A 27,991-nucleotide genomic window follows, 5' to 3' on the forward strand; every position below is an offset into this window, starting at 1 on the left:
AATCACGTCATTACTTTGCCGCGGGTGGTGATATTAAAAGAGAACAGTCTGAACAGCCTCTCTTCTCATACTTAACTAATTAAATTATGTTGTTGGCCAAGATCATTCACCATACAGCCATAAAGCAAACAGCCTTTTCGGTCGAATCTACTACAATCTAAGTCTATAAATAAATGACGTAGATGGCCGATGATTTAGGCACCTAGACAAACTTTTTGGTTTAATTTATGATTTAAAGTTTATAGCTAAAATCATCATACTTTACATTATTTATTAAAAATAACAACAATTTTTTTTTTATAATGGTACTCTGATTCACAAATGATAGCCTAATACATGCATAGCATACATGCAAGAGACCCTAGCGTTGCCATGAATGAAAATTGAAAATTGTTCTGTGTCTAGACTATTTTCCCACGATATAACAGGAATCCGGAGCCTTAAAAAAATAAGTGAAAAAAATTTTAATAGTTTTCAGTGGGAGCTATCAATATAGCTAATATTGATAGCACCCACTGAAAACTTTTAAAATTTTTTTCACACACATTGAAATTATAATCATGTTAAATACAAAATTAGCAAAATTATTACAATTACGTGATAAATTCAAGTGACTCAGAAGCAAATTTATCGCCGGAGTCCATAAAAATATCACACCTTACCCAATCTCCAAGTGTTACCCGATTTGAAAAGGAAAATACCTAAAAACGAACAAAAATAATATCCAACTTTAATAGGCTGTATGATCAGTGATCTTTGTCTGCCCTAAAGCTTGCGAAAAGCAAATCAGAAAACTTGCTGTTTTATTGTATAAAACGGCGCAATGAAAAAAGTTAAATCTTTTTCAGAAATATTTTTACAGTTTAATTCACTCGCATTCTTTTTCCTCAGAATCGACTTGACAAGTATTATGTTCAACTCGGGAACACACCCTATTCGCACCCTCAAACTATGAACGAGATGCCAGAGATACTATACCCGAGATTTTTGTACGCTCGTGCATAGAAAAATTTTGGGTAAGCATGGGATTTTTTCTGTCTCGTTTAACGCTTTTATTTTAATTGGTACACTCGTTTGATAGTGGAACTATTATTTTCATCCTTAAGAGTATATATAGACAAATACTGATAGTAACGCGACAATTATTTGATACATAAACACAATAAATCTAATCTAATTTAGAAGGTAAGTACCAATTATACCTACGGTCGCAAGCGCAGCGCTACATATCGCGTCAAAAACGGCGCATGCGCGGCCTCCTACCTCCCCTCTCCTCTTCCTTTCCTGTGCCCTCCCCACTCTGCACTAGCAGAATCACACTATGTTTACCAATTGCCGCGATTGACAAGTCAGGTCGAGCCAGTCGGTCGGCCTGCTTCGCCGATCTCGCTCGCTTATACTCACACAAGCGCGTTCCCGGTGGTAAACGCGACATCAATCATAACGTTATGACTTTGTGACGTAATATCATGAATAAAGCCGATTCCTCGGCGGAAGGCGCCTTGCCAAGCGTGGCAATACGCGTGGACCAGTTCGAGGATCTAGACCATGAACGCTTGAAACTTCTCGATCCAAGTTCTCCAGCACCTATTTTAACGCCCTCTGGACAAATTCGCAAAGTCAAAAGTTTTACTGACACACACAAAATCAGAGATATAAATGTTGCTTCTGGTGCCGCGTCCGCGAGAAGTCTACGCCCTTATGACCAGGTGACTGCATACCCAGATGGTTCTGATAGTGGAACAAATCATTATGCTCCTTCCGTGCGTTCTCTCGCATCAATCGGAATGGGATGTACTGATGGGCGAAAAATGGTCATACGACGAGTTCCTACATCGCCGACGGAACTGTTTCATCTAGTACGTCCTCCTACGTGAGTATATTTCCGGATGTCACATCCTCTAAAGACGATTATTCAATTGTTCCAACTGTAAAACATTTTTGCATGGTTACTCGTTTAATATAGGTAGATGCCCCTTATCTGGAACATCGAAATCATTAAAACTATGCTTATTTAACTAAATTCTAGGTTAAAGGCAAACGCATTTTTTAATAAGTAGAAAGCATCTAAATTGTGTCAGCAGTCAGTATAACCTCAAAAATATTATCATGCAATAACCAAGGTAAGTAGGGTAGAGTAGCAGAGTTTTATCGTTCTTCTGGGATATATCTTTCTACCAATGTTTTATTTCTTCGCTAGAAAGGGAAGAAGATACCCTGGAAGGCGCAAGCCTATGTGGAATAAAAGTATTTGCTACGCTATAACTCCTAGGTATTACTTGTTATGGCATTTATAAAAAAACATGTACATAGTGGACCATTGACATAAACGTAAGAGCATACAATTCCAAGCGTGAGATGAGGGAAAATATTAATATTTAATGATTTAATTTCCGTAAAATATTTTGAAGTCTTTATTTTAGCAATATTTTTAAAAATATCGTTTACCTACACAAATACACACTAAGTATTAAAGCTTAAATATGCCTTTTCGTAAGTTTCTTAAATATGTAACTAAGTACTCATTAGTAACTCAAAATGTTAGTTCACGGACCTAATTTTATGTATTTTCCGTAAATAAAGAGTAAGGTACATACACTATCTACAATAGGAAGGTCGGGTTACTATCTGTTTAACTTAGTGTTGCCCAAATGCAAGAACAAGACGAGACTTAGCCAGTCTTGGTCTTGGTCTTGCGCCAATACACCTGGTCTTGGTCTTGGTCTTGGTCTTGCGCTCCCAGTCTTGGTCTTGGTCTTGGTCTTGCAGCAAGAGTCTTGCAAGTCTTGCAATTACCTATTAGTCTCTCACTATTTATTAAAGTTTACTTTAAATCTTAGAAAAACGTATTAGAATTGGAACATTGTGAGCTTGAATTAACATAGCCATAGTAAAGATCAAGCAGATTAATAAATAACTGAAGATTTGATAAGAAATTCGAAAAATCAACTGACCTATATGTCGTTTTCCATGGAAGTAACTGTTTCTTAATAAACATTTATGATTTATAAGCTTACATTTGCTAAAACATGTAAAAAAACAAATTAATTACAATAACTTGACTGTATTTTAAAGAACAATACTTATCTGTCTAGAAAGAGATTGAACCCTCAACTTATAAGAAATTTAATAAAAGAGTTTTACGATTTATCATTTATTTGAATAAAAAATAAAATACAACACAAATCAACAGCTTTATCATTAGGTTATGATACTTTATATCAATTCTTTTGACCAAGAATTAATACAAAGTAACCATCTGGCTGACTCATCACTTAACCTATTTCTATGTTTTCTAATTACTAATGATTCTTTAGAAAATAACCTCTCAGCAGGTACTGAAGTTGCAGGTATTGAGAGAAAATCACGGGCCATTTTCGATAAAATCGGATACTCTGTCTCATGCGTCCTCCACCAATCTAAAATCACCAATCTGAAACTTATTTATTCTTTGGAACACCTGTAGGTACTCTTAAAATTCGAAATTATTTTGCATGAATAGTGTCAAATGTTATGATTTCGGCGCGGCGGCAACGATTGTTTTAGATTTCAAAAGAAGCCGCCGGCGCGTGTATCATAACCATGTACTTCCGAAAAGCGGCAAATTTCTTTGAGAAGTAAGTACAAAACCTTTGATGCCGCATTATCAAAGTGCCGATGGTTAAAACATAACTATGCATGCACTCAGTTTGATTTTAATAGATATTTTTTTATTCGTTATGTTTATGGTATTAGTCGTAATGCGCATAGGTCCAGTTTTTCATATTCTTTGATATAGTTTTTTGCGTCTCATAGAATTCCTAAGCGTACCTACCTACCTATACACCGAACTGTTACACCTAACTACTCCGTGAAATAGCGCTAAGTCCTAGCTGCAAGACGCAAGAGTCTTGCAGGCTATGTCTTGTTCTTGCTCAAGTCTTGCACGGTCAGTCTTGGTCTTGGTCTTGCTAAAAATACGCGGTCTTGTTCTTGGTCTTGGTCTTGCAAAAACGCAAGAACAAGACCAAGACTGCAAGACCAAGACTGAATTTGGGCAACACTAGTTTAACTGTAAGTTATAAAAATATTACTGAAAGAAGTTTGATAAGGTATATACAGATAAGCCTTCATAGTACCTTATCTTCAATATCGCGATTACGTAGATTTGCAAAACAATATTTTATAGATTACAAAAGTGTGACAAAACATTTATTTTTGAGATGGGCAGCGCTGCTCTACCTTAAGAAGCAAAGATAAGTTGTATGAAAACCATTTTTCCTGATGTTTAAACGTGAAAACTTGGTCGTTTTTTTTAAGGTACTATCTATAATCCTAACTCCCATGTAAGCAAAATTTGTTAGATGAAAAATTAATGTCCTTGCATACATAGGTGTCATTTACGTGAAAGCCTATCTCGTCGTACCTATGCAGTTACCTTCTATTTAACCCCCCTTGGGTATCCCCAATAAACAATTCCTACTTATTGCTTACGTCATATTTCTATAGAAGGTATTTCTTATTGAATTCATCCAAAGAAATCCACCGTATATAATATTCTCGTATGTATTATATCAACGTAATAGCTGGTATCAGGGTGCGTGTCAAGTATGAACGGTATGCTTCCATAGTATGGAGGGTAGAGGTAAGGAGAGTCATCTTATATGGGAGAAAAGTTGAAAAAGTGTCCAGTGTATGCGCTAAATAACAGTTCAAAAATCCTCCACAATGGCGCTGGTGGATGCACAGGGTATGGTATGAATGTAGCAATCGTAGATGAATTGAAGTATGCCGAGTTAAAAAATTTAATGTCATTATCGACTAAAGTAGTTAATTATTGAGAATTTCAACAACTTACGTTGTACAAAATATTGTGGTAAATATAACCTTACTTCCTTGTATCTCCATACTTCCTTATTTATTTTCCAAGCCTACTCTAACAATATTTATATTTGGCGCTTCTTTTAAGAGTTACCCTGATGCAAATGTGGCGCCATCCTAATTTAATACATTTTGACGACACTTTTTCATATACACAGATGACTCTCCTTACCTCTACCCTCCATATTCCATAGTTATAAAAACGTCAAGCGCGTCAAGTCTCCCACAACGAGGCTGTCGTACCTTGAAAGGAAAAGTATAATTAGTTATTTGTTTGAAAAAATATTCGATAAAACCTAGATTATTTTTAAAGAAAGTAGTAGTAGTTAATATTTATATAGCAATACTATCAACACTATTTTATTCTATTATCCAAAACTATGCAGTGTAAAAATGAAGTCCTTATAATTATAATACCTACCTTATTATTTATTAATAGGTACAATTGAATCTAGTAACTCCGCGTTATAGTCTCGATCTAGCATTTGGGCAATTTTTTTGCAAAAATAAACTGTGCAAGTTAAAGATTTGTGGAAGTCGCTTTGCAATCTTCGGAGATACAGTTACTAGATAGTGTTTCTTTCGTAATTTTTCGATGAGATTAAAAAATTAAGTACCTACTTTTAATAAATTAAACGCACATACAGATGAACCCTTTCATTAGTCCCACTCAATTTAGTAACCCGTCCAGTTTAAGGACATTTTATTTTGTAATAATAAAATAATACAATAATAAAATATAAAAAACTAAAATTTTCTAAAACTATTCCAAATTTCAAGTCGATTACAAGCCTTTATTTGAGGTTGTAACGGACGGCATGATGAAACTATGGCACACTGCAGACACGTCAACATTATTGACGATAATATTGATTGAATACACTTCCTGAATCCTTGTTCGACTTTTTCATTATTTTTAGGATTTCAAACCTCTTAATGGACAAAGCGAACCCTCGTAGGATCACTTTGTTGTATGTATCCGTCCGGGGAAGATAAAAACAACAAACTGCTAAATCACTGGAAAATGGAATAGGAGAAGTTTATCCCCGTTTATTAAAACACATATTATTAGGATATTATTTCCACTTGCGCGCCAGTGCTCTGAGAGTTGATAAAGCTGTAGGAGTAGATAAATTTATATCCTTTCCCCGGGGATATAATTGTGTCCTGCCCATGCTAGCCGTGCTAGCGATATAATGTTTCTCTCCTACCTCTGCTAGCCCTGGCAAGGCCAAACAACAAAACTTACAGAGCACTTTAGCATTTACTATAAAAGTAAGGATTATGGCATTAGCAAGCAAAACACGTGAGCGAAACTGCAGGCAGATCTAATGGCAAATATTCTTTAAAAAATATAGGTACATAAGCTTACTACTTGCCTACATGTATTCGTAGGTATAGATCATCATGTACGTAATATTGTCCACTGCTGAACATATCTAGTTATTTTGTGGAGTTTCCAAATTCCACGGTCTTGTGCCCACTGCCTGCGACCCGTTTGATATCATTCATTTAGTAGAGCGGACTACCAGCGGTTTTTTTGTCATAATATCCTCAATTATTATTAAATTAATTACATACATTCTGACTATGCACGTAAAACGATAAATAAAAGCGTAACGTTTGCCTGCTTTTTAAAATGTGGCAAATACTTAATTAGGAAGGTCTTGATGAAACTATATTTGTATCTGTGTTGCTGCCGTAGTCGTAGAAGCTTTTTGTGACAGAGGTCGTCCGGGGAAGTAAACCCGCCATGCTTGTTTCTGCTGCCAACCAGCATTTCTCTGTTCTAGTTCGAAGGGCGTGTTTGCCGGTGTAATTACAGGCACTTTTAACGTGTAAAGTGAGTCTTCTTTGCCAGCTAACAACAGATGATTGCAAGTCTGTTGGGGACTAGCAGTAAGTTTTGGCTGTTACATTCCTAAAAGTATTATTTTAATTATGAAGTTCAGTCATGTAAATTATTATATGATCGAATAAACATATCCGTGCCCAATTAAAATTTTATAAAAAAAAAAATGTTTCTTTAAACCGTTAAATTTTTTTGGAATCCAACCATCATCGTCGTGACCTTCAGTTTCGTCTGATAAGACTGCACTTTATCTGCTCCCGCGTATCTCGCACAAAACATGGATACAATTGATCATGTTCTCATTCTTATCGCAGACTTTTTGATAATTTAAATAGGTACGTTTACCTATTTGTATTTGTTAGTTGACAGATCAAATCCCCAAATACATATTTGATCTACGTAAACCTACACTTTTGTAACGAGAAAAATACTTATTTCCTTCACCTCATAGATAAGTACCTACCTAATTATTATAATATTCACCTTACGTATCATGCTTCTTAAATTAACCTGTGCGTTCGTTTTTCAAACAAAAATAAAAAATAACTTATACTTTAACTGTCGTGTGAATACTTTTAGGGGATGGCCGAATAGCGGCGTCCACCTTGCCTCTTTAGTGCCGTTTAAGATAACGTCCAAGCGGTAATAGTGGGTAAGGCTTCGGCTTCGGGAGACCGAGTTCAATCGCCGGCACGCAACTCTAACTTTCCGGCGTTATGTCCGTTTATAATTGAAGGGATTAAATATTTCGGTAAAGGAAAAAATCGTGTGGAAACCTGCGAGCCAAGAGAGTTCTCAAAATAAATAAACTAAATATGAAAAACGTCTATCAAATCAAATGCCTAATAATTTATTATGAAAATTTAGCTTAATTTGCTATAATATATTATCTCTAAACTTTTAGCTTTAAACTTAGGCGATGCCAAGTTTTAGTGAAAACTGGCATAGGCTAGACTAGTGGTTAGGACTTCGGCTTAACTTTCGGGGGACCAAGTTGAAATCCCAGCACGCATCTCTAACTTTTCCAAGCTATGTACGTTTTAAGTAATTAAAAATATATATAGTAATATATTAGAAAGCTTCTATGCCTGAGAATTCTTCATGAGGTTTTCAATGACGTGGGAAGCCCACCAATCCACACTGGGTGGACGTGCGAGCGTGGTGGACGCCGAGACGGCTTAAGCCCTTCCCACGGTCGAGGAGACCTGTGTTCTGTAGTGGGCCGCGACTTCATTCCTTTTTACGATTCCAAGTTTTGGGGCAAAAAACTTAAATGGGTTAGTAGTAAAAATATTCTGACGTAAGTCGTTCACGTCAGCAAATCATTTAAGCTCTTCATGATCTCACTTTAATCGCAGTAAAACGAGCTCTAAAACAAACAGCTTATCCGTTTTTATAGCAGTTGGAACATACAGATTAGAATATTATTAGATTAGCCTAGTCGCATGTTTATTAGGTAAAATCAGGTATAGCAAGCTTCAAAGTGCTTTTCATAGCGGTTCAAGAAGTTCTCACTGAAACAATAAAACCTTCCGAAACGATAAAGCAAAAATAATAGGTTTTAATGACTGTTTCGCCTTTTTTAGAAAATAAAATGTATAGGGATGACATTTTTATATCTGAATTCAAAGTATGAAATGTTTCAGTTATTAAGAAGCAGAAACCCATTCGTGCCTTTACAAATAAATAAAACATATTTAGCCATCTTATTGAAGCACATTTGGGCTAGAACGCTTTTGAATTAAGTACTACTATCAATAATTTATCTCGTTAAAATTAGTAAGCGGGAACGGGAAAATTTCTTTATTACTCAAAAAAAACCACGTCACTGAAAATTATCTAGGTTAACTAAATCTAAACCCACATGTTTGGAGGCAAAAAATATTATACCGACCACATATTCGGTTGTCTTGTATTTAAAAAAAATGTTTGCCCTTTTTACGTAATTTTAGGATGTTGATCCACATATGTTTAAGTATATAATCTACTCCTCATACTTATAACAAATAAGTCATATATACAAGTACCTTTACGTATACGTAGATCTCCAGTCTAATTTTGAACATTTTATTTTGTTACATAAATCAGTCTGCATTTAGCTAACAAAATAAAATGTTTAAAATTGGACTGGACATCAAACATACTTTCGGCTTTATATATAGCTGTGTCGCGCGTTTTCCCAAACGTTTACGTTTTTGGTCCGCATGTGATTATTTTCTCGAGAAAATGGAAGAATGTGTATTGAACTTGGTGAAACTTTTAACGTATATTTAGTACTAACGCAAAAATAATTGTTCACATACCTAAGACCTGTAATTCCTGTATTAGGACGTTCAAATACAAACTCTTCAAAAGATATTTTAAAATTTAATACACACCTATAAATCTATATAAAAATGCGCGCTGGGTAGCCAGTGATCATAAAAGTTACCGGTGCCAAACCAACTATTGCTAATGTAAGTGGCTCATCCGCAATAACCTTAGAAACTAAACTTTTTAAACTGAAACTTTAAATGTCCATGTATTTGTCCAGGTGTGTATATATATTTTCTTAATGCTCTAAATATTGGACACGCCTATAGTTTTGCATTATGTAAGGAAAGAAGGTAGAACTTTATCCTTCTGGGTTTATGTCTGCCTGTCTTTTCGTACAATGTCCATTTTTGTTCCACCGCACAGTTTTAATGATGTACCCAAATAGACGTAAAAGAAAGAAGTGAGAGTTAGAGGAGGTCATGCGCAAGATATTATTTTTAACTTAAAAACAACTGACTGCCAATCGAGGCTAGTTATAGAGACACTTTAAAAACTATATAATCAATAACAAAGATTAAAAGCCTAATCACCTAGTTCGGTCAAGATCGTGACAAAAGCAATCTTTGAAATAAAACAAGGCACCAACCACTATAAAATAATACAAGTGACAAAATTCAAATTAAAAATGCAAAATTCATTTATTTCAAGTTAAACGTAAAGAAACGTCAAGTAAGTCTGTTTGTAGTGACTCTGCCACCTTGTCTCCGGATGGCAGATTCTACCGAGAAGCCTTCCATAATACCCGTCCAGTTGCTCTTTCCCAACATCGTTTAACAATTTAACAATCATTGACAAAACCACACTACCTTGTACAACGCTTAAATCTTCTATTATATTGGTAATAGAGTAGGTAGGTATTTCAATATTATATTTTCTAGAAATTAATTAGTAAATTGTTTGACAGGCCACCAGATGAAGACACTGCGTCCCATGATAGTGACTGTGGCGAAGAGGAAGAAGATGCGGAGACCGTGCACCTGAAACCAAGAAGACCATTCTGGGCTAATAAGATACAATTTGTGCTGGCTTGCGTCGGTTACTCTGTTGGCCTTGGCAATGTATGGCGGTTCCCTTATCTTTGCTACAAGAGCGGAGGAGGTGAGAAAACTCATTTTCAATATTAAATGATAATTCACATGTCATTGAATTATTGATTACAATAAAAACAGAGAAAATATAAATCACTTGATTAAAAAAACATTAAAAAAGATATACATATTTACCATTCATCTTGGTACATAAGTGTTTTATGAATTTCGTTATTAGGAGATAACATAATTCTTAAAAGAAAGATTATTATTCTCAAACTAAGAAACATATATATTATATATAACATAACATAATTTGCTAACCTATTTCTGCTATTTCATGTATTGTTGTGGTAATATTTATAATTCAAACATTACATAAGTTTGCAAAGTTTAAATACCTATGTGACGGTTTGACCATTCTCACATTATTAGATACATACGTCATATTATAATATGATATAATATAATATGTAGGCATTTACTTAAACAAGTGAATCTAGTTTAGTGTTCCGCCTCCGTCGTGTTTGTCTCTATAATTATAAGCGATTATGCTGGTTACGCAATGACATCTTCTTATCTAAATAATTCCATAAGTACATACCTAAATATACTTTGTACCTACACATCAGGTATATTTAAGTAGGTATTCTACGTAATAAAAAGGTTGACACAAAATGTTATAATTAAGTAGCTGGCCCACACATCTACGTGTTATTAATCTCCCGCAACTAACTTATTAATAGCACTATTATTACTATTTAGCACTACCTGGCTAACAAGACACACCCTGCTATTACATATTTGTCCGATGGCTTCGTGACCAATTTATTTATTTAAGTAGATACGTAGTTGCGAATAAACATATTTCTACACATAACAAACTCTGCTCGTGAAAAATAATTTAACACGAATTGTCCGCACACGCTAAGTAAATTAGATAATTTACTTCAATGAGATCATTGGAGTCACAAAGAAGTCGTGCACAGCATGACATTGGAATTTAATTTTGCTCTGAAAATTCTAAATTTTGAAGGATTTTAATCTTGGGCTTTTGTATCTATTCATTTTTCATTAAACTGCGGTCTTAAGGTTCCATCTGGAACCTTAATAATGTCATTGGTTCTAATACAGGAAGACGTGTGATGACCCAAAGTTAATCTATTATTTTTGGTCTACCAAACACCCGACCACTTAATATACTTTTCAAATTTGGAAGGTAGCGTAGGCACGGACGTAATACACTGAAACTTTATTACTTATACGAAGGACAAGTTGAAACTGTGACTTGTGAGCAGCATATTACAACTCAAAAACCTGTATAGTTAAGATTTCTAATAGCGATTTGTAAGGGATTAAAATGCTTTTTTTCTACTCACACGCATTTTTTAGTCCGATAATACGTTACTTAGGATATTTTAGTTTTAAACTTTTCTAGGTATTTAATTCAAAATATAGTAAGCAGTGGATTAAGAAATAGGCTCTCTCAGTAAATCCGGTGCTGCACTCAGATAGTTCACTACTGCACACTGGTGTAAATTACAACTGATGACTTCTGTAAGTAGATACGTCACGCCACGCAAACGACCTCTCGAGATATCAAGTGATACGATATCGTCGTGATTCGTTTACACGTAAGGCGTATATCTGGTCATCTTGGATCAAGTTTAAAATATCTATAACTGAAACATACTTTCTTCACAGTATTATAATAATGGTAGGGGTTCCCCGCGGTTTTAACCACATTAAATAAATCAATGCCATATTGGCCACGAGGATATACTTACATAATAGGCAAACTATTAATTCTTATAAAAATAAATCGTTTTATCATCAAGTGTATTTATATAGCAGTAAAATACTGTTTAATTCATTAAACGTACCTACATTTTATTTCAAAGTTATCGCAAGTACAAAAAATGTACTTATGACAAGTTCTTTTTAGAGCCACACTTAATTGAAAGACTTTTTTTACATGAACTTAAAAATATCTGTGGAAGTACACCTAAATTGAATGCTTTTTAAGGAAAACGTATTTTCTCTTTTTTAATTTAGTCAAGGAAGAGTACCTACGTTGTTGTCTCATAATTTTACGGTTACTATTCGCTGGATACTAAAATTGGTAGTATCCATTTACTGATGCCAGTTAACATTGCTTACCCAGCGCAATCGAGTAGTTTTTTCTGCTGCTACTGCCTCACATCTTTTAAATAAACTGTTCCTACGGGATGATCTAAAAAGAAGTCGAAAGAAGGACGAAGTCCTAGGCAACAGTTAGGATGGGTATAGAAGTATAATTACACCTGATGTAGGCATTTTGTTGACTTTCATAGCATGGGATTTAAGTTCGGAAAAACGAGTCAGCAATCATGACGATATGAGTTTGGTGGATAATGTATAAACTCTAAACGCGTGCTCAAATAATCCACGTGGAGTCCACCAACCCGCACTAGGCCAGCGTGGTGGACTACGGTGTAAGCCCTTCTCACTGTGGGTGAAGTCCGATGACTTCAAAATTCAAAGAACAGTGACTTATTTGCGTGTCACACCTTTACTTGCAAATGATTAGATTAAATAAAACGTGATATGACAATGAGCAGATAAACTATCTAAAATTATGTAAGATCAATGGTTTAAACTTATTGAGACTAGAAAATAATTAAAAATATTTGCAGTCTAAAGAGTTAGCAGTTTACCGACGCTGAAACAGCTAAACTTGCGTACTTTCATTGAGTAATGTTCTACGGGATCTTATTATGGTGCACAGCTGCTGGTAACCAAACAAAATTTATTATATTATAGCTGCATTCCATTAAGTATGAGGTATGAGTATACAGGATTATAAAGTGGTGTTAAACAAACCGGACGGTGTTAAACACCCCATTCTCAAATCTCACATAAGATATTTGTACGCACGAGCGTAGCGGGGGCGTACATATTTTCAGGGTGAGAACGGCGTGTGTTCCCGAATTGAACATAATTCTTTTTATACCATGACAAAAAAGAGTGAGATAAAAAAAATATTTTCCAATAAGCCGAACTACAGAAATTAATTTATATTATATTCATAATTAGCTAACCAAGTATTATTTTAAATTTTAATTTAATGTAAATTATTTTGATACATAATTTTTTTAATCCTTTGTAACCGAACTTAATATAATACCTGCTTGTGAAGTGTGTTTGTAATCACCATTCTTTTAACATTTCCTAGTATGTAAACAGACTTTTTTGATTAGTTTTGAGATACACGATTTATATGGGATACATAGATATAGAACGTAATTTTGTTATTACCGCTCTTAGCCGTTTTCGATGAATACACCGGATAAGTGGATTGACTTTAACATTATAAAACTTTGCGATAGAAGGGATAAACTGTTTAGCTTGTGGAAAAAAAATCTTAATGATGCCAAATTAAGATTAGACTATATAAAATCACGTAATAAAGCTTATAAAGTACAGAAGACCGACGAAATTTATATTATGTTAAACGTATAAATACCAACTTTAATAACTCTAAAAAAATTTATAAACTAATAAATGAAATGATGGGCCGTGTATCCTTTTTTATTGATGATTCCATTTTAAAAGCCTTTGAATCACAGGGGTTATCCAGTAACGCCATTGCTAATGGTTTTGCAAACGAATTCGACAAGGCTGTTAAATCGATAATTCCGACCTGCAATTCCAAGCTATTGGACCCTTGTTTGTATAGCAAGTCAGTGAACTCCTCCATTTTATTTCAGAAAGCGACATGCACTAAAATTTCTAAGATTATTCAAAACTTAAATTCAAGTAAAGCGCCAGGAGCGGACAGCATTAAGGTTAGCCACATAAAGACGGCTAGGGATAAAATTTCTTTAGCTATAGCAAATCTAATTAACAGCAGTGTCAAAAGCGGTTTCTACCCTGAAAATTTAAAAAAAGGATGTGTTCGTCCAGTTTTTAAAAAAGGGAAACGCAATGATTTTTCAAACTACCGACCAATCACGCTTTTATCGTCGGTAGACAAAATTGTGGAAAAATTTGTCTGCGAACAAATTCATACATTTTATAAGAAGAACGAAGTAATTTACCGCAACCAATATGGATTTCAGCAGGGAAAGGGATCAATAGATCTTCTCTCAATATTTTCTGACGAAGTTAATGAACAGCTTAACCAGAAAAAACATGTACCTGCACTGTTTATAGACTTCTCGCGCGCTTTCGACACTTTGAACCATAATCTTCTTCAAAGTAAACTAGAAACATGTGGTGTCCGCGGTCCTTTGCTCGCTTGGTGCGCAAACTACCTTCGCAAACGCACATTTAGTGTACGGATTGATAACGCCTACAGCGACACTCATGTGGTTAGTGAAGGCACGGCTCAGGGTTCCGTCCTCGGCCCGTTGCACTTCTTGACGTATGTGAATGACATGAGCAACTGTATAAAGCATTGTTCATGTTACCAATTCGCGGACGATACTTGCATCATCTTTGCTGGTCGGGACCCTGACAAGATCTGTGAAGCATTGCAGATGGATTTTAACACCCTGACCATGTGGTGTCACGATGCGGGCTTAGTTCTTAATGTGAAAAAAACCAAACTGATTCATATTAGATCACCATATCTAAAATTCATTCCCTTTAAAAATATTATAGCTCACGATCATGCTTGTCTACACAGTGTAAATTATAATTCATCTAAGTGCCCTTCGATTGAGCTAGTCGACCGATATACCTATCTTGGTCTTACTATTGACTGCAAATTCAACTGGAGTTTCCACATAGACTACGTATGTAATAAACTGAGGCAATTTCTCGCAAATATAACTTTTTTAAATCAACGGATTCCATTTAAAATCAAATTAATGCTATATAACTCGTTCGCTCTTACTTACGTACAATATGGTCTCAGTAGCTACGGTCGTACTTATAAAACTTATCTCAATAACATATATAGCTTACAGTTAAGAATTTTAAAAGCTATTGTCTCACATTCCATTAAATCTAAATACGACGGTAATGAACTAGGGCTTTTTAATCATTGTAAAACATTACCTGTTCAGGAACAGTTTAAATATACTTTATTGAAAAATGAGTTCTTTAATAAGAAGATACTCCGGAAAAATGAACATCCTGTACATACGCGGACGATGAATGCCAACCGCATGCTCATTACGCGCGCTAACAATACATACGGTGAGCGTAAGACCGCCTTTTTGGTTCCGCGATTCATGAACGAACTACCTTCAACGTTGATCCAAAATGTAAATATTAAAAACATTAAGCGTAAACTCAAAGAATACTTTTTAGCGAAGTTATTTGGCTGACTCTTTTGTACTTGATCTCGTATAGTTTATATTATTTTGGTACTTACTACTATTAAAAATTAAAATTGACAGTCTTACTTGTTTTTATACTAACCATTTTATTGTAATTGCTTTATTTGAAAAAAAAAAAAAAAAAAAAAAAAAAAAAGTTCATACCGACCAACCCACTTATATTATGAATACGACAGTTTATTTGTATGTGAAATAAGATTTTAATAACGGCTTATATAAATATAACCTACTTTAAAAATCAAGCTTAACGAAGTACCTACAGTAAAGTAGTAAGTAGGTATCTACATAATTAAATATAGTTCCAGTATACAATTTTACTGAATAAATATAAGTAGATAGTATATTAGTAGGTAGTAGCTGTTCAAAAAGATAGAGGATAACCCACCTTCTATCAACGAAACGTCTAAATTATCATCCCGACCGGACCTAACGATTGGGTTAATTACGACAATTCCATAAGGTCAACTTATTGATATCAAGGACACGGATAGACCAAAGATGGCAATAAACACTTAACAATGCTTCTAGAAAATATTAGATAAAAGTGTCTACTATTAGTAGATAAATGAATACCACGGAATTCAGAATTCAGCCATTATTGCATTCAGTGCTTTGTGTTCAACAACAGTAAAAACGCGCCGCTTACCTACGCCTCACTTCACACCCGTAGAATGTTGCTAGCTTACAAACTTTTCCATTTTCCTCATTTTATAGTAAACGTTTAGAGAATTAGAGGTAAAATAATTACTGTCAACTGCTAAATTAACTGACCGCCTGTTCGAGAAACACTGCTAAAGTGAAGTGGTTTTGATGCTTCAATATTAATCGTGTACGCGATTTCTACAGGTTCTTAATTCTGTGGTGAATACCTATCGATCTCTTTAATATAAACTACCTTTTTTTACGCAACTTAGGTTGCATGAATTTGTTTTAATTTTTTTAAATTCTTATTATATTTTATATTTATATGTCACTATTATAGTACAACTCTTTTACTTCCTCTGTGTTCCTCAAACTAACACATACACTTTTTCTTATAATATCAAGGTCCAATATTTCAATCTTAGTTATAAAGACTGATCAATTTGACTGGCTGATTTTCTTTAAATCAACTGTCAAATACTAAAATTCCTTAGATAAAAACTATTAACTGGCTATTGAAAAACCGACACTGAGTAGCTAGGCCCGGCCCTATAATCATTAAAATAGGTATGATTCTTAGATATACTAAGTTAGTATTTTTAATTACGAGGTTTAGGGTAAGAGGGTTTATTATGCGACTAGGCAGTTATCATTTGTGAAAAATTACTAAACCGAACTGAAGGATTATTTCTTCACCTATTTGACTAGATTTATTTATTTACTATAGGAAATTGGCTGCAGTATCGTATTTTAATAAAAACTACGCGTGACTGATGAATCAATTATTACTTTTATTCTACTAATAAAAATGCAAATACAAAAAAAAAAGGGAGAAAACTTCTATATCTAGCTCTAGAATCTAGATATTACATATATTAAATACTAAGTAATTAACGTACCTATCTATAACTTAAACTAATATATATACTTAATTGTAACTAACTTGACTTTCTCTTTCAGGGGCATTTCTGATACCTTACTTCATAATACTCCTAGTATGCGGCATTCCTATGCTCTTCATGGAACTGGCTATAGGTCAATACACCGCTCATGGACCTATCGGAGCGCTCTCACAAATATGCCCGCTATTCAAAGGTAAACTTTCATTACGCAATGGCGACAAATATTTGGTACAAGGGCACATATAATATACAATCATATAAAAAAATAAACAATGAGTTATTTTTCATATACAAATTAAACATTGTCATGTATCTTCCTATACTTTAGTCATCATCAATCATGGTTTCCTATAAGTTTTGACGGCTTCCCTGGCGCTATGGCGACCGCATTGGTCTTTTATGAATGCAGGTCCCAGGTTCGATCTATATAATAATTAATGAGTTAGTGGTTGGTTTCTGCAGTCTCGTAATCACCCTACCGACAAACAAGTGCTGCCAAGCGCTTAAGCGTTCCGGTACTATGTCGCGTAGAAACCGATTAAATGTATAAATATAAATATACTACGACAATACTCACATCGCCATCAAGCCCCAAAGAAACGTAGCTTGTGTTATGGAAACTAATTAAGCTGTTGAATGTTTTTATGAACATAATACTCATAAGTACTTATAATATACAGATAAACACTCAGACACTGAAAAACATTCATGTTCATCACACAAACATTTTCAAGTTGTGGGAATCGAACCCACGGCCTTGGTCTTAGAAAGCAAGCTTTCAATTACGGATGTAGGTTTAATATAACTGCCTTACCCTGTAACAGGTTAACCGTACAACTCTCATGTTTGCAAACGGTGAACATCTCGTGATGTTTTCCTTCACCGTTTAAAGCAAGTGAATACCGAAAAGGGTTGTGTTCCGGGGATCCGTCCTCCACAAGGCTATCACCGCTTTTTAGAACATAGTAACCACATACTAACCAATAAATCAAACAAGGCAAGTTCTATAAGTATTACAGAAGAACTTTCCAAGTAAACAAATCGAGTGTATTTTTCAGTCCCAGTACTCTTCAGTCTGAGTCAGACTTTCCACGACTTATAACTCATACTGCAATCATAGCACCCATATTTACAATCGCATTATGACGTCTCATTTTATCCGAATTCCAAACGGACAGGTTAGATAAGGTTCAGCTAAATAGATTATACAAAGATGACGTGATCACGCCAGCTCGGTTTCAATAATCAAATTACAATGTTTGTAAAAAATTACCTTTGCTTGTAAAAATTATCGACGAAATTAAAAACGAAAAAATACTCTTATGAAGTAGAAAAGCAGTGAAAGCCTTAGGTTAGTTGGATACCTGCAGTGTAAATCTGAAAGCATCTACCTACTTTAAAACAATATTATTGAGCTTTTTCAAATCGGAAAACATATTTTGAGTTTTAAGCTATGGAGTGAATCCAATTTTCTTTCAAATATCGAAACTCAGATATGAATACTAGCTGCCTAATGGCTATAGCTATGTTTTAAAGCTTGTTCATTATATACCTAGCCATTTTACGCTTCTTGCTGAATGGAAAAACGTCTATTTGCGTATTGTCATGCTTTATCAAAAACATTTTAGGCAACGAGATTAATTGGCTTTGTCATACGGAAAAGGAACTGGGTATAAAGATAGTAGATTATTAGAATGTTTATATTTTACCTACCTTTATCTGTCTACAGATTATATTATCAATATAGGTAAGTATACCTAGTGTATAAATACCGAGCTAGGTATATACTTACCTATGTACGAGTATGTATCTACAATTCAAATCGTAAGACTAACGGTTAGTGCTAAAGAGTAAATCAATTGAACTTAAAGTGGGTACACTCCTTTTGTTTCATAACGCATGGAAAAAGACATGTTCTTTCTATACCGAACTCTCAAATAGGTCCCGTGGTAGGATTAAAAATTGTTAACGTACGAACCTTTAAAAATAATTCTGAAGTCCACGCAGACGAAATCGCGGGCAGAAGCAAGTTATTACTATAAAAAAAATATTATAATACCTAATAGGAACAGCAGTTAGGTAGGTATATTCCCGTTGAGGAACCTGCATTCTGGACATCTAAAAGCAGTTGCATTTTCACGCAAGGTCAATCAACGCGATTTGTCAACTATATCGATAGCCACAAAGACGCGTGACGGTCCAGTAGTTTTCACTATTAGCGTCATAATATGAACGTCGTGATAGGTAATTGTATATAAGTCACGCAGCAGAAGATCAGGCGCGCTCAGTTTTCACTGTAATCTTATTTTACTTATAGTCAGGAATAAAATAATCTTTAGGAATTTTATTACATTTCTTGAGCATAAGTTATGTTTTTGCTGTGCGTTAGTTTCGTAGTATAAAGCGTTAGGTCTGTTCTTATAAGTACTAGCAGCACGAGGTCCTGAGTTTGATTCCAGGGTCTGTCAGACTGAAGTCCCTCAGTGGCTAGGACTATCAATAGTCTGAGGATGATGATAAAGCAGACATAATGTGTTAAAACTGAGCACCAACTTTGAAGCCTAGCAAAAAATGTTTTAAATAACAGAATTATGATTTATAAAGACATGCCTATTCAATGATACCAATAAAAAACATTTAATAGCCACCACATTTTCTTAATAGTCGTAGTAAAATCTTCTTTCGTCGATTCTATTCACGTTTAGAACACTGCAAAAGACATCTACAAACTACATATATGTATAAGCATAATCATTGAATTAAGAACATAAAGAATCCTCATTGACAAAGTGAAAACGCCCCGCGCACGTCTCACTTTACACCCGCGGAATGTTGCTAAGTTACATTTTTTTCCCATTTTCCCATTTTATGGTGAACGCTTCGACCATTAGGAGTAAAATAATTACTGACCTCTGCTAAATGGCATAAATTGACTTACCGTTTTGTACGGCTAGAACACTAGCATACGGAAGCCGAATTTTTATCTAAATATACGATGATGAACCTCCGTAAAATCGCGCAGTAGCAAAATGTTCTTATGATGTCTTAAGATCGGTTTGATTTGCAGGTGCTGGTGTTGCGAGCGTGGTGATTTCGTTTGTTATGTCCACGTACTACGCAGTCATTATTGCATGGGCAATTTATTACTTCTTCACATCATTTAAATCAGAGGTGCCGTGGGCAAGCTGTTCAAACAGATGGAATACGCCACAGTGCTGGGTTCCCAACCATAATACTAATATCAGTAAACCAAATGGATCCCAGACACCTACAGAACAATTTTTTGAGTGAGTATTTTTATTAATAAGTAATTATTAACTTGTTTATTAAGACCTTATTTTTATTTAATTTCCTGTTAGCACAACTTTAAAATTTGAAAATTGACACCGTTCTATGTGAAAACGTAGGTTTTAACAGTTATTTTTGTATAAGTACCTATGTAAAAGTATTGGAACAACAGTTTTTCACTATCACAGATTCATAATGATACTCCATAGCCATAATTAAAACCCGCTTTGTGATTAGCCTTGTATAAATAGTACTTATTAGTTACCTACTTTATAATAAATTTATTATTTATACTTTCTCATTACACAATATCTGCACCGGCCTCATATCGGCAGCCTTTTATATATAAATCTATTCTTTAATGGCGCGGGCTTAAAGTACATTTTTTTTTTATCCTAGATGTTATATTCTACGAATAACCCTAATAAATCTATATATATAAAAGAAAGTTGTGTTAGTTACACCATTTATAACTCAAGAAACAATTTTTATGATATTTGATTTTTTGGATTCCACTCAGACCTGAGTAGGATAATAGGTATTAAAATGTAACACTGATCAAAAAAAAAATTCGCGGTACGAAGTTCGCCGGGGCAGCTAGTTTATAATAATATGGTGTTTAACATTTATTTTGAATTCGTATACTTTCAGGAAAAAGGTCTTAAGCATGAGTGACGGTATAGAATATCCTGGTGGCATGCGGTGGGAGTTGGCAGCTTGTTTAGTTTGTGCTTGGGTGCTGGTTTACTTCGCACTATGGAAAAGTATTAAATCCTCAGCGAAAGTTAGATACATCACTACAACTTTACCATTCTTACTGATTATAGTATTCCTTGGTCGATCACTAACACTCGACGGTGCTGATAAAGGCTTAAGATTTTTTTTCAAACCGGACTGGGAACTTCTGAAACAATCAAGGCCCTGGGTGAACGCCGCCTCACAAATCTTCAATTCCATCGGAATTGCGTTTGGATCCATGATAATGTTTGCCTCTTACAACCGTTTCGACAACAACTTCCTCCACGATACACTGGCAGTGTCATTAATCAATGCGGTTACCAGTCTCATCGTGGGCATATTCACTTTTGCCACAATCGGAAATATAGCCTTTGAGCAAAACACATCTGTGAAAGACGTCATCGCTGATAGTAAGTATATCCCATGATATATTATGTAATTCAGAAATTTTGGCGTAAATTAAAACACCTTTTAAGGGTTGCCATAGACGGTTAACACAAAATATATATTACGCAGTGTAAAAATTACTACTAAAATTTTATTTTTACGTAAATATAACATTTAGCCCATAAAGGACCCTATTCCCACATACTCGTATGATCATTATAAGTTTTACAGATGATATTAAACATTACAGGTGTTAAATTTTTTAGGTTACTATTTTTATTCATATTCAAAGACAAATGTTTTAATCTCATTTTAAGAATAAATTATCGAGATGTTAAAATATAATTAGTGGAGTTATTGTCGTTTAATAGTTATGCTCATCCTACTATCTTTCATAGGCTTTTTGTCTTTGTGGCAAACTGTACCTATCTTAGCTTTCAAAATGAATATGTAGATACTTTTATACGATATTATTTTCAGACACTACATAACATAATCCTAATCCTTTTCAGGTCCTGGATTACTGTTCGTCGTATATCCCCAGGCTATCGCAAAAATGCCCGCATCGCAACTTTGGGCCGTATTGTTCTTTTTTATGTTCCTCTGCCTCGGTTTAAATAGTCAGGTAAGTACTATAATTTTACCACTACATTTTTTTTATGTTGTAATTACGTATGCATATCTATATAAAAAATTAAGAATTACTTTAAATACTTAGATATATTTAAAACGTATAAACTGTGAACGTTTCTAAATTTGAAACTCCTTAGATACGCATTATGTATGAGCTAGCAAGAATCTTCATATCATTCCGAGTGATAGACAGCTATAGCTGTTTTGAATATTCAAAATGGCGTCTATATGAAGCCATTTTAAATATTGACTTGTTTTGTTTACGTTTAGTCGTGTTTTTTGATTATTTTAATTGTGTATTTACATGTTTTATTTATTTTGTTACAGTTTGCGATAGTTGAAGTTGTAGTGACATCAATACAAGATGGATTCCCTGACATGATACGCAGGCGACTAGTGTACCATGAACTTCTGGTGCTATGCGTTTGCGCAGTTTCTCTTCTATTCGGCTTACCACATATCATACACAGCGGCATTTATATTTTTCAACTAATGGATTATTATGCTGCTTCACTTAGTATTACCTATTTGGCGTTCTTTGAAATGGTCGCTATAGCATGGTTTTATGGCGTAGACAGATTGTCAAAGAACATCAAACAAATGACGGGTAAGCATTATACGATGAATATCAAATAATTACTACTATCCTAACTTTTTTTTTTTAATTAAAAAGTCTGTTGGCTTGGCTTACATTCACGCAGCGACATAACAACATCGGCATGGTGCGATTGCCCGCACAGAGATAATGAATTTACGAGTGCTACGTATGATTTGATTATGGGGCTACTTTTTATCCCAAAGAATGCAAAGTTGGGATGTTGAAAAGCCATAAATCTATTAATCAACTGAGAAACAATTGCTTATAAACACTATTTCAGAATTCAATCGTTTTAGATTTGATGATGACATCGTCAAAAATTCCCAATAATTTGGATGTAGGTTAAAATAAGTGAAACAATTGCATTGTTTTAAACTTCCGTTGATATTCATTGAACAAAAGTAAAACGGTTGAAACGGAATCACAGTCAGCTATCTAATTAAATCATTATATTTCAAGCAGCTTTACCTATCTATATACCTATAAACTTATCATTAAAGTAGATTTGGTACCTTGCCATCATCATCACATCAACCCATTACCGGCCCGCTACAGAGCACGGGTCACCTCCTGCAATGATAAGGGGTTAAGGCCGTAGTCCACCACGCTGGCCCAGTGCGTATTGGTGGACTTTGAGAACATTATGTAGAACTTTCAGGCACGCAAGATTCATCACGATGTTTTCCTTCACCGTTGAAGCAAGTGATATTTTGAATATTTCTAACGCACATAACTTAGAAAAGTTATAGGTGCGAGCTGGGATTCGAACTCGGCCCCCCGAAAGTGAAGTCGAGCTCTTACCCAAAACGCTATCACCGCTGTCCTTAATACAACTAATTTTCATTTAAAGATAACTTATTTTATGGCTAGCTAAATCTTTGTTCTTGTGGATATTTTAAAATATTTTGATGACCGGGATAAAAAAAAACTTACGTAGACCACCAGAATGCACTACCAGAATACAATTCATCTCCTTACCAAGTTTTATCGAAATCTGTTCAGTGGTTTAGGCTGAAGAAGATAATAAACAAAAAATATTTTCGAATTTATTATATTAGTATGGTTTAAAATTCTGCCCAAGTAGGAATAAATTCTTATACGTAACTGCTAGAAGTACGTAGATAATTAAAATATAGATTAAGCATAATTTTTCTTTTTTTTCCAGGTCAATGCCCTTCGTTATATTTCCGGTTTTGCTGGCTTATAGCAGCACCGGCTCTGTTACTGGCGCTATGGGTGGCTAGCTTAGTGGACTATATGCCTCCGAGTTATCGGCAATATCAGTACCCGGCATGGGCACAAGTGCTTGGCTGGACCATCGCTAGCGTCTCCCTCTTATGTATACCAGTGTATGCTATTATAGTGATAGTCAGATCGCCTGGAACCAGTTTCAGAGAGGTATGTCCTTCCTTTTTTATTTCACTAGAAATTAAACCCCGACTACAATCTCACTTTGTGAAGAATTGAAGATGCAAGTCTAAGATGGTAGCGGACTAACCTGTTTGGGGTATAGCACTCCTTACTACGCGTTATCGTACCGGACCGCTAAATCGCTTGGCGGCAAGACTGTCCGTAGGGTGGTACCTATATTATAAAAATTAAGCTTAATTTGATATAGGTTACTCTTTTCTGTTTTCATTAATTCTATTACTCAAAAACTCTTCTCTCTATCACATGTATGCGGATGTTGTTCAAATGTATACTCAAACATCTCTCATGAATCTTCCGACAGCCGTTTTAAGGATGAATAAAGATTTAAGTGTTATCCTGGAATGGAGTAGATCCTATGGCCTCACTGTAAATCCTAAAAAATCTTAGGTGATTATTATCGGTAGTCGGAACCTAATCTCAAGAGTTGACTGGTTTTCCCTGCCCCCCATAGAATTCAATAGCTTCATAGTTCCGTACTCTGAAAGCGTTAGAAATCTGGGTGTAACTATGGATTCCACTCTAAGTTGGACTAATCACTTAAAGGAAGTCAGCAGGAAAACTTTTGCAACTCTAGGCTCTTTGCGTCGCCTTCAATTTTTCCTTCCGATTCCTACCAAGATTATGTTAGCACAGACTCTCCTTCTTCCTATTCTGGATTACGCTGACGCAAGCTTTGTTAACTTAACTGACGATCAGTTAAATAAACTTGAGAGACTTCAAAACATTAGCATTCGTTTCTTATTTGGGTTACGTAAATATGACCACGTACATTTCGCTCTCGTCTCAAGTGGTTACCTTTTCGACTTCGCCGGAATTTGCACATTCTTTCTATTCTCTACTGTGTATTGTTTTTTCCTTCTTCTCCACCTTATTTAAAAGAAAAATTTGAGTTCGTTGGTCGCCCTGGTGAAGTTCTCCGTACTGTAATGAAGCTGATCTTAAGGGTGCCTTCACATAATTCATCTTTCTTCTGTGTATACAGAAGACAGTAAACCGATCTTTCACTGTTCAGGCTGTTAAGCTTTGGAATACCTTGCCTCTTGAAATCCGAGAGGCACAGTCTATTACCATTTTTAAAAAACTTGTCAAAGATAATTTTTTGTCTGCATCTGCAAATCTTTAACTTGCCTATTCCCTTCTGTTTTATTTGTGGTTTGAGAATATTGTATATATTTATTTATTATTGATATTAATTATATAGGTATATATTAATTATAATCACTATCTATATATTTTATTGTAAGTTTGTTATATGTATATATTCAAATTCAAATTCAAAATTCATTTATTTCAAGTAGGCCTAATATAAGCACCTTTGAAACGTCAAGTCTGTCTGTTTGTAGTGATTCTACCACCGGTTCGGAAGGCAGATTCTACCGAGAAGAAGCCGGCAAGAAACTCAGCAGTTGCTCTTTTCCAACATCAACAATTTACATTTTGCATTTTAACATTCATTTTTCTATCTCGTGAGAGGTGAAAGCGGAGCCGGATGCTTCCAAGCAACCTTGTCATTAAAAAAATCATCAATTGTATAGTAACCTCGCTGTAATAAATGTGTTTTAACAAATTCTTTAAACTTGTGCATTGGCTGGTCCAAAATTATATTTGTATATATATGTTTATTTAAATGCACCACCTACCTCTGTTCTTGAGCGGTTTTTAACGCCTTTGGTTGCCTGGAAGAGATCGCTATGTAGCGATAAGGCCGCCAAATTGTATACTTTTTGTTAAATTTTTACTTATAATTTGTTATGTTTATGTGGTGTACAATAAAAGTGTATTCATTCATTCATAGGTACTCCGCGAAAAGCAGGAGAATCTGTATGGTGTAATTTATAATTTCTTCAATCCTTATACGCCACACGCACGTACACTCTACGCACGTTTCGCTCCGAAACCGGAGCATCCTCAGGAGAAGTTGACTTTACAATGAATAATTGTTGGTACCTAGCCACGACCAAAACCTCCCACCAGACCAGACCAGACAAAATATCTATATATCAGATATTTTTCCACTACCGAACAATATCAAAATCAATTACGGGTTAGATACTTCTATAGAATGAAGGCTACATGAGCCTAAAATGATTTTTAAGTAGGTACCTACTAACTTATCAAGCTTTATTTAAAGAAGTTAGTTTGGTTAAAGATTAAAATCAATAGTAACCCACCGCTATCGGGAATTACTGAATGGAACGGCTTCTTTTTCGCGGCTTATAGCAAATTAAGGTTTATGTTCATTATATATTATAGAATTCCGTAAAGTAACGCCTGTTTCTATCCAATAAGAAATAGGTGCCTATTATCAAAGCGTCGTATTATCAAAATACCTAGCGTTTTGCTTGAGTACTATTCTTTTGTTTCAGAAACTACGTAATTCAATACGTCCAACCTCTTTGTGTGATTGCGGCGTTGCTGATTGTGATTTATGCTGTTCGGAATCTGAGCCCCCTGACGATAAAGTGACGATCACCTAGTCTACGCTCATAGATCGATGCACTTTAGATAAGAATCGATATAATTAAGGTCTATTGTACCTATTGAAGTATAACATGTGTCATCTAGTACAATGATACAGAAACAATGATAACAAAATCAAACAAGACAAAAAGTTGATAATATTTCCATCATATAAGTTATCTTTACTTAGGTACTATAACTCACGAGTCTGTTGCTCGACCTCAAACTATATAAAATGTGTGCTCTTGTAACAGTGACATAGTTTATAACACTCTTAACTAAAAAGGGTAAATAGGTACTTCAGTGGACTTCAAACAGATCTGTTGATTGCAGTAAGATAATGAGTGGCTATAAGTACTATAGCTTGTGGATTAATCAAACCTACTAAATGTATTATTATCTTTTGTTCTACTTAATAAATATATCAATGTCAAAATTAGATAAAGTTAGTATTGTGTTAATAAAGTCGGTTGTGTTAATATTAATCGATTTATTTAGAAATTTAATACTTTTAATTATTTGGTGTAATGAAACATAACAAAGAGCAGACCTGAATTAAATGCAGATTGAAGTGTCTATTACTTTGACCGAGTGCATACCTAGCATGTCTCCTCAGGAACATTGTGCAAAAAATAGAATTGACACAACCTGTATAAACCAAGTACAGTTTCGGGGTTTTTAATTCTGTAAAAATTGTTTTATCTCCTTGCAAACATTTTTAACGAAGCGGTACTTACCTGACATTAAAAAAAACATATCTTTAAACTCAATTGCCTCGAATCTGTTTCTGATTATCTAATACTTCGCGTCATTCTTTAATTTTATAACAAACGTAGTACTTTAGAAATCTATTGTTTATATACTTACACATGCAAACACAGAATTTTCAGTCATGATATCAAGACATTCCATTAGTATTATTAAGTTTGTTCTTTAAATAAAGTATTATTGCCCAATAATACTTACTGTGATCAAACACATTCCAAACAAATGCTTTCTGATAAGAATTCTAATATTTAAGTACAGTGTTTGATTCTACATTGTAACAACTTTTTTTTAAGTCAACAGTGAAATTACCCTAGTATGTGTAAAAATATATATGTAAAAGAAAATTAATTTCATTAGTGTTAACTCTAGAGTACAACTTTAGTACAAGTTATAAATGAAAGTGTATGAAAATATTTACTAAAAATGTAAATAAAATTTAGTGTTTTAAACTGCTGTAAGTGGTAGGTACTCGTAATAATTATAACTATTCTGTGGCTAAAATTCCTTAGAACTTGTGTTGATGTGTGACCCTTATTAATCATCAGGGCCTCATCCTGATCTAGCGGCTCAGAAGTTATAATGCTTGAAGTTGTGAATAAAAAATAAATGTGATACATATTTAAGAGAGAATACAGAAGTCAACATAATTCAGTGTTTTATTTTAAATATTATTAGTAAGCAACCACCAGTTTCCTTTTTTAACAGAAAAACATGTGAAAATCGCTGAACTAGGATTGGGAAATGAGTCACTGCACTTAAAG

At 34.5% G+C, this 27,991-nt stretch overlaps 1 protein-coding gene across 1 annotated transcript; it reads left to right on the plus strand.

Annotated features, from left to right (window-relative positions):
* Positions 1-1,469: 1,469 nt before the first annotated feature.
* LOC120624327 (sodium- and chloride-dependent GABA transporter ine) lies at positions 1,470-27,877 on the plus strand. The gene is made up of 9 exons (XM_039890792.1): positions 1,470-1,873; positions 9,933-10,126; positions 16,986-17,120; positions 19,995-20,214; positions 20,867-21,363; positions 21,853-21,965; positions 22,301-22,580; positions 23,737-23,969; positions 26,369-27,877. Exons 1-9 carry the CDS (start codon positions 1,470-1,472, stop codon positions 26,477-26,479), a joined length of 2,187 nt encoding a protein of 728 aa, XP_039746726.1. The 3' UTR covers positions 26,480-27,877.
* Positions 27,878-27,991: the final 114 nt, after the last annotated feature.

The sequence above is a fragment of the Pararge aegeria genome, chromosome 6 (assembly GCF_905163445.1).
Source record: "Pararge aegeria chromosome 6, ilParAegt1.1, whole genome shotgun sequence".
Taxonomy (NCBI): domain Eukaryota; kingdom Metazoa; phylum Arthropoda; class Insecta; order Lepidoptera; family Nymphalidae; genus Pararge; species Pararge aegeria.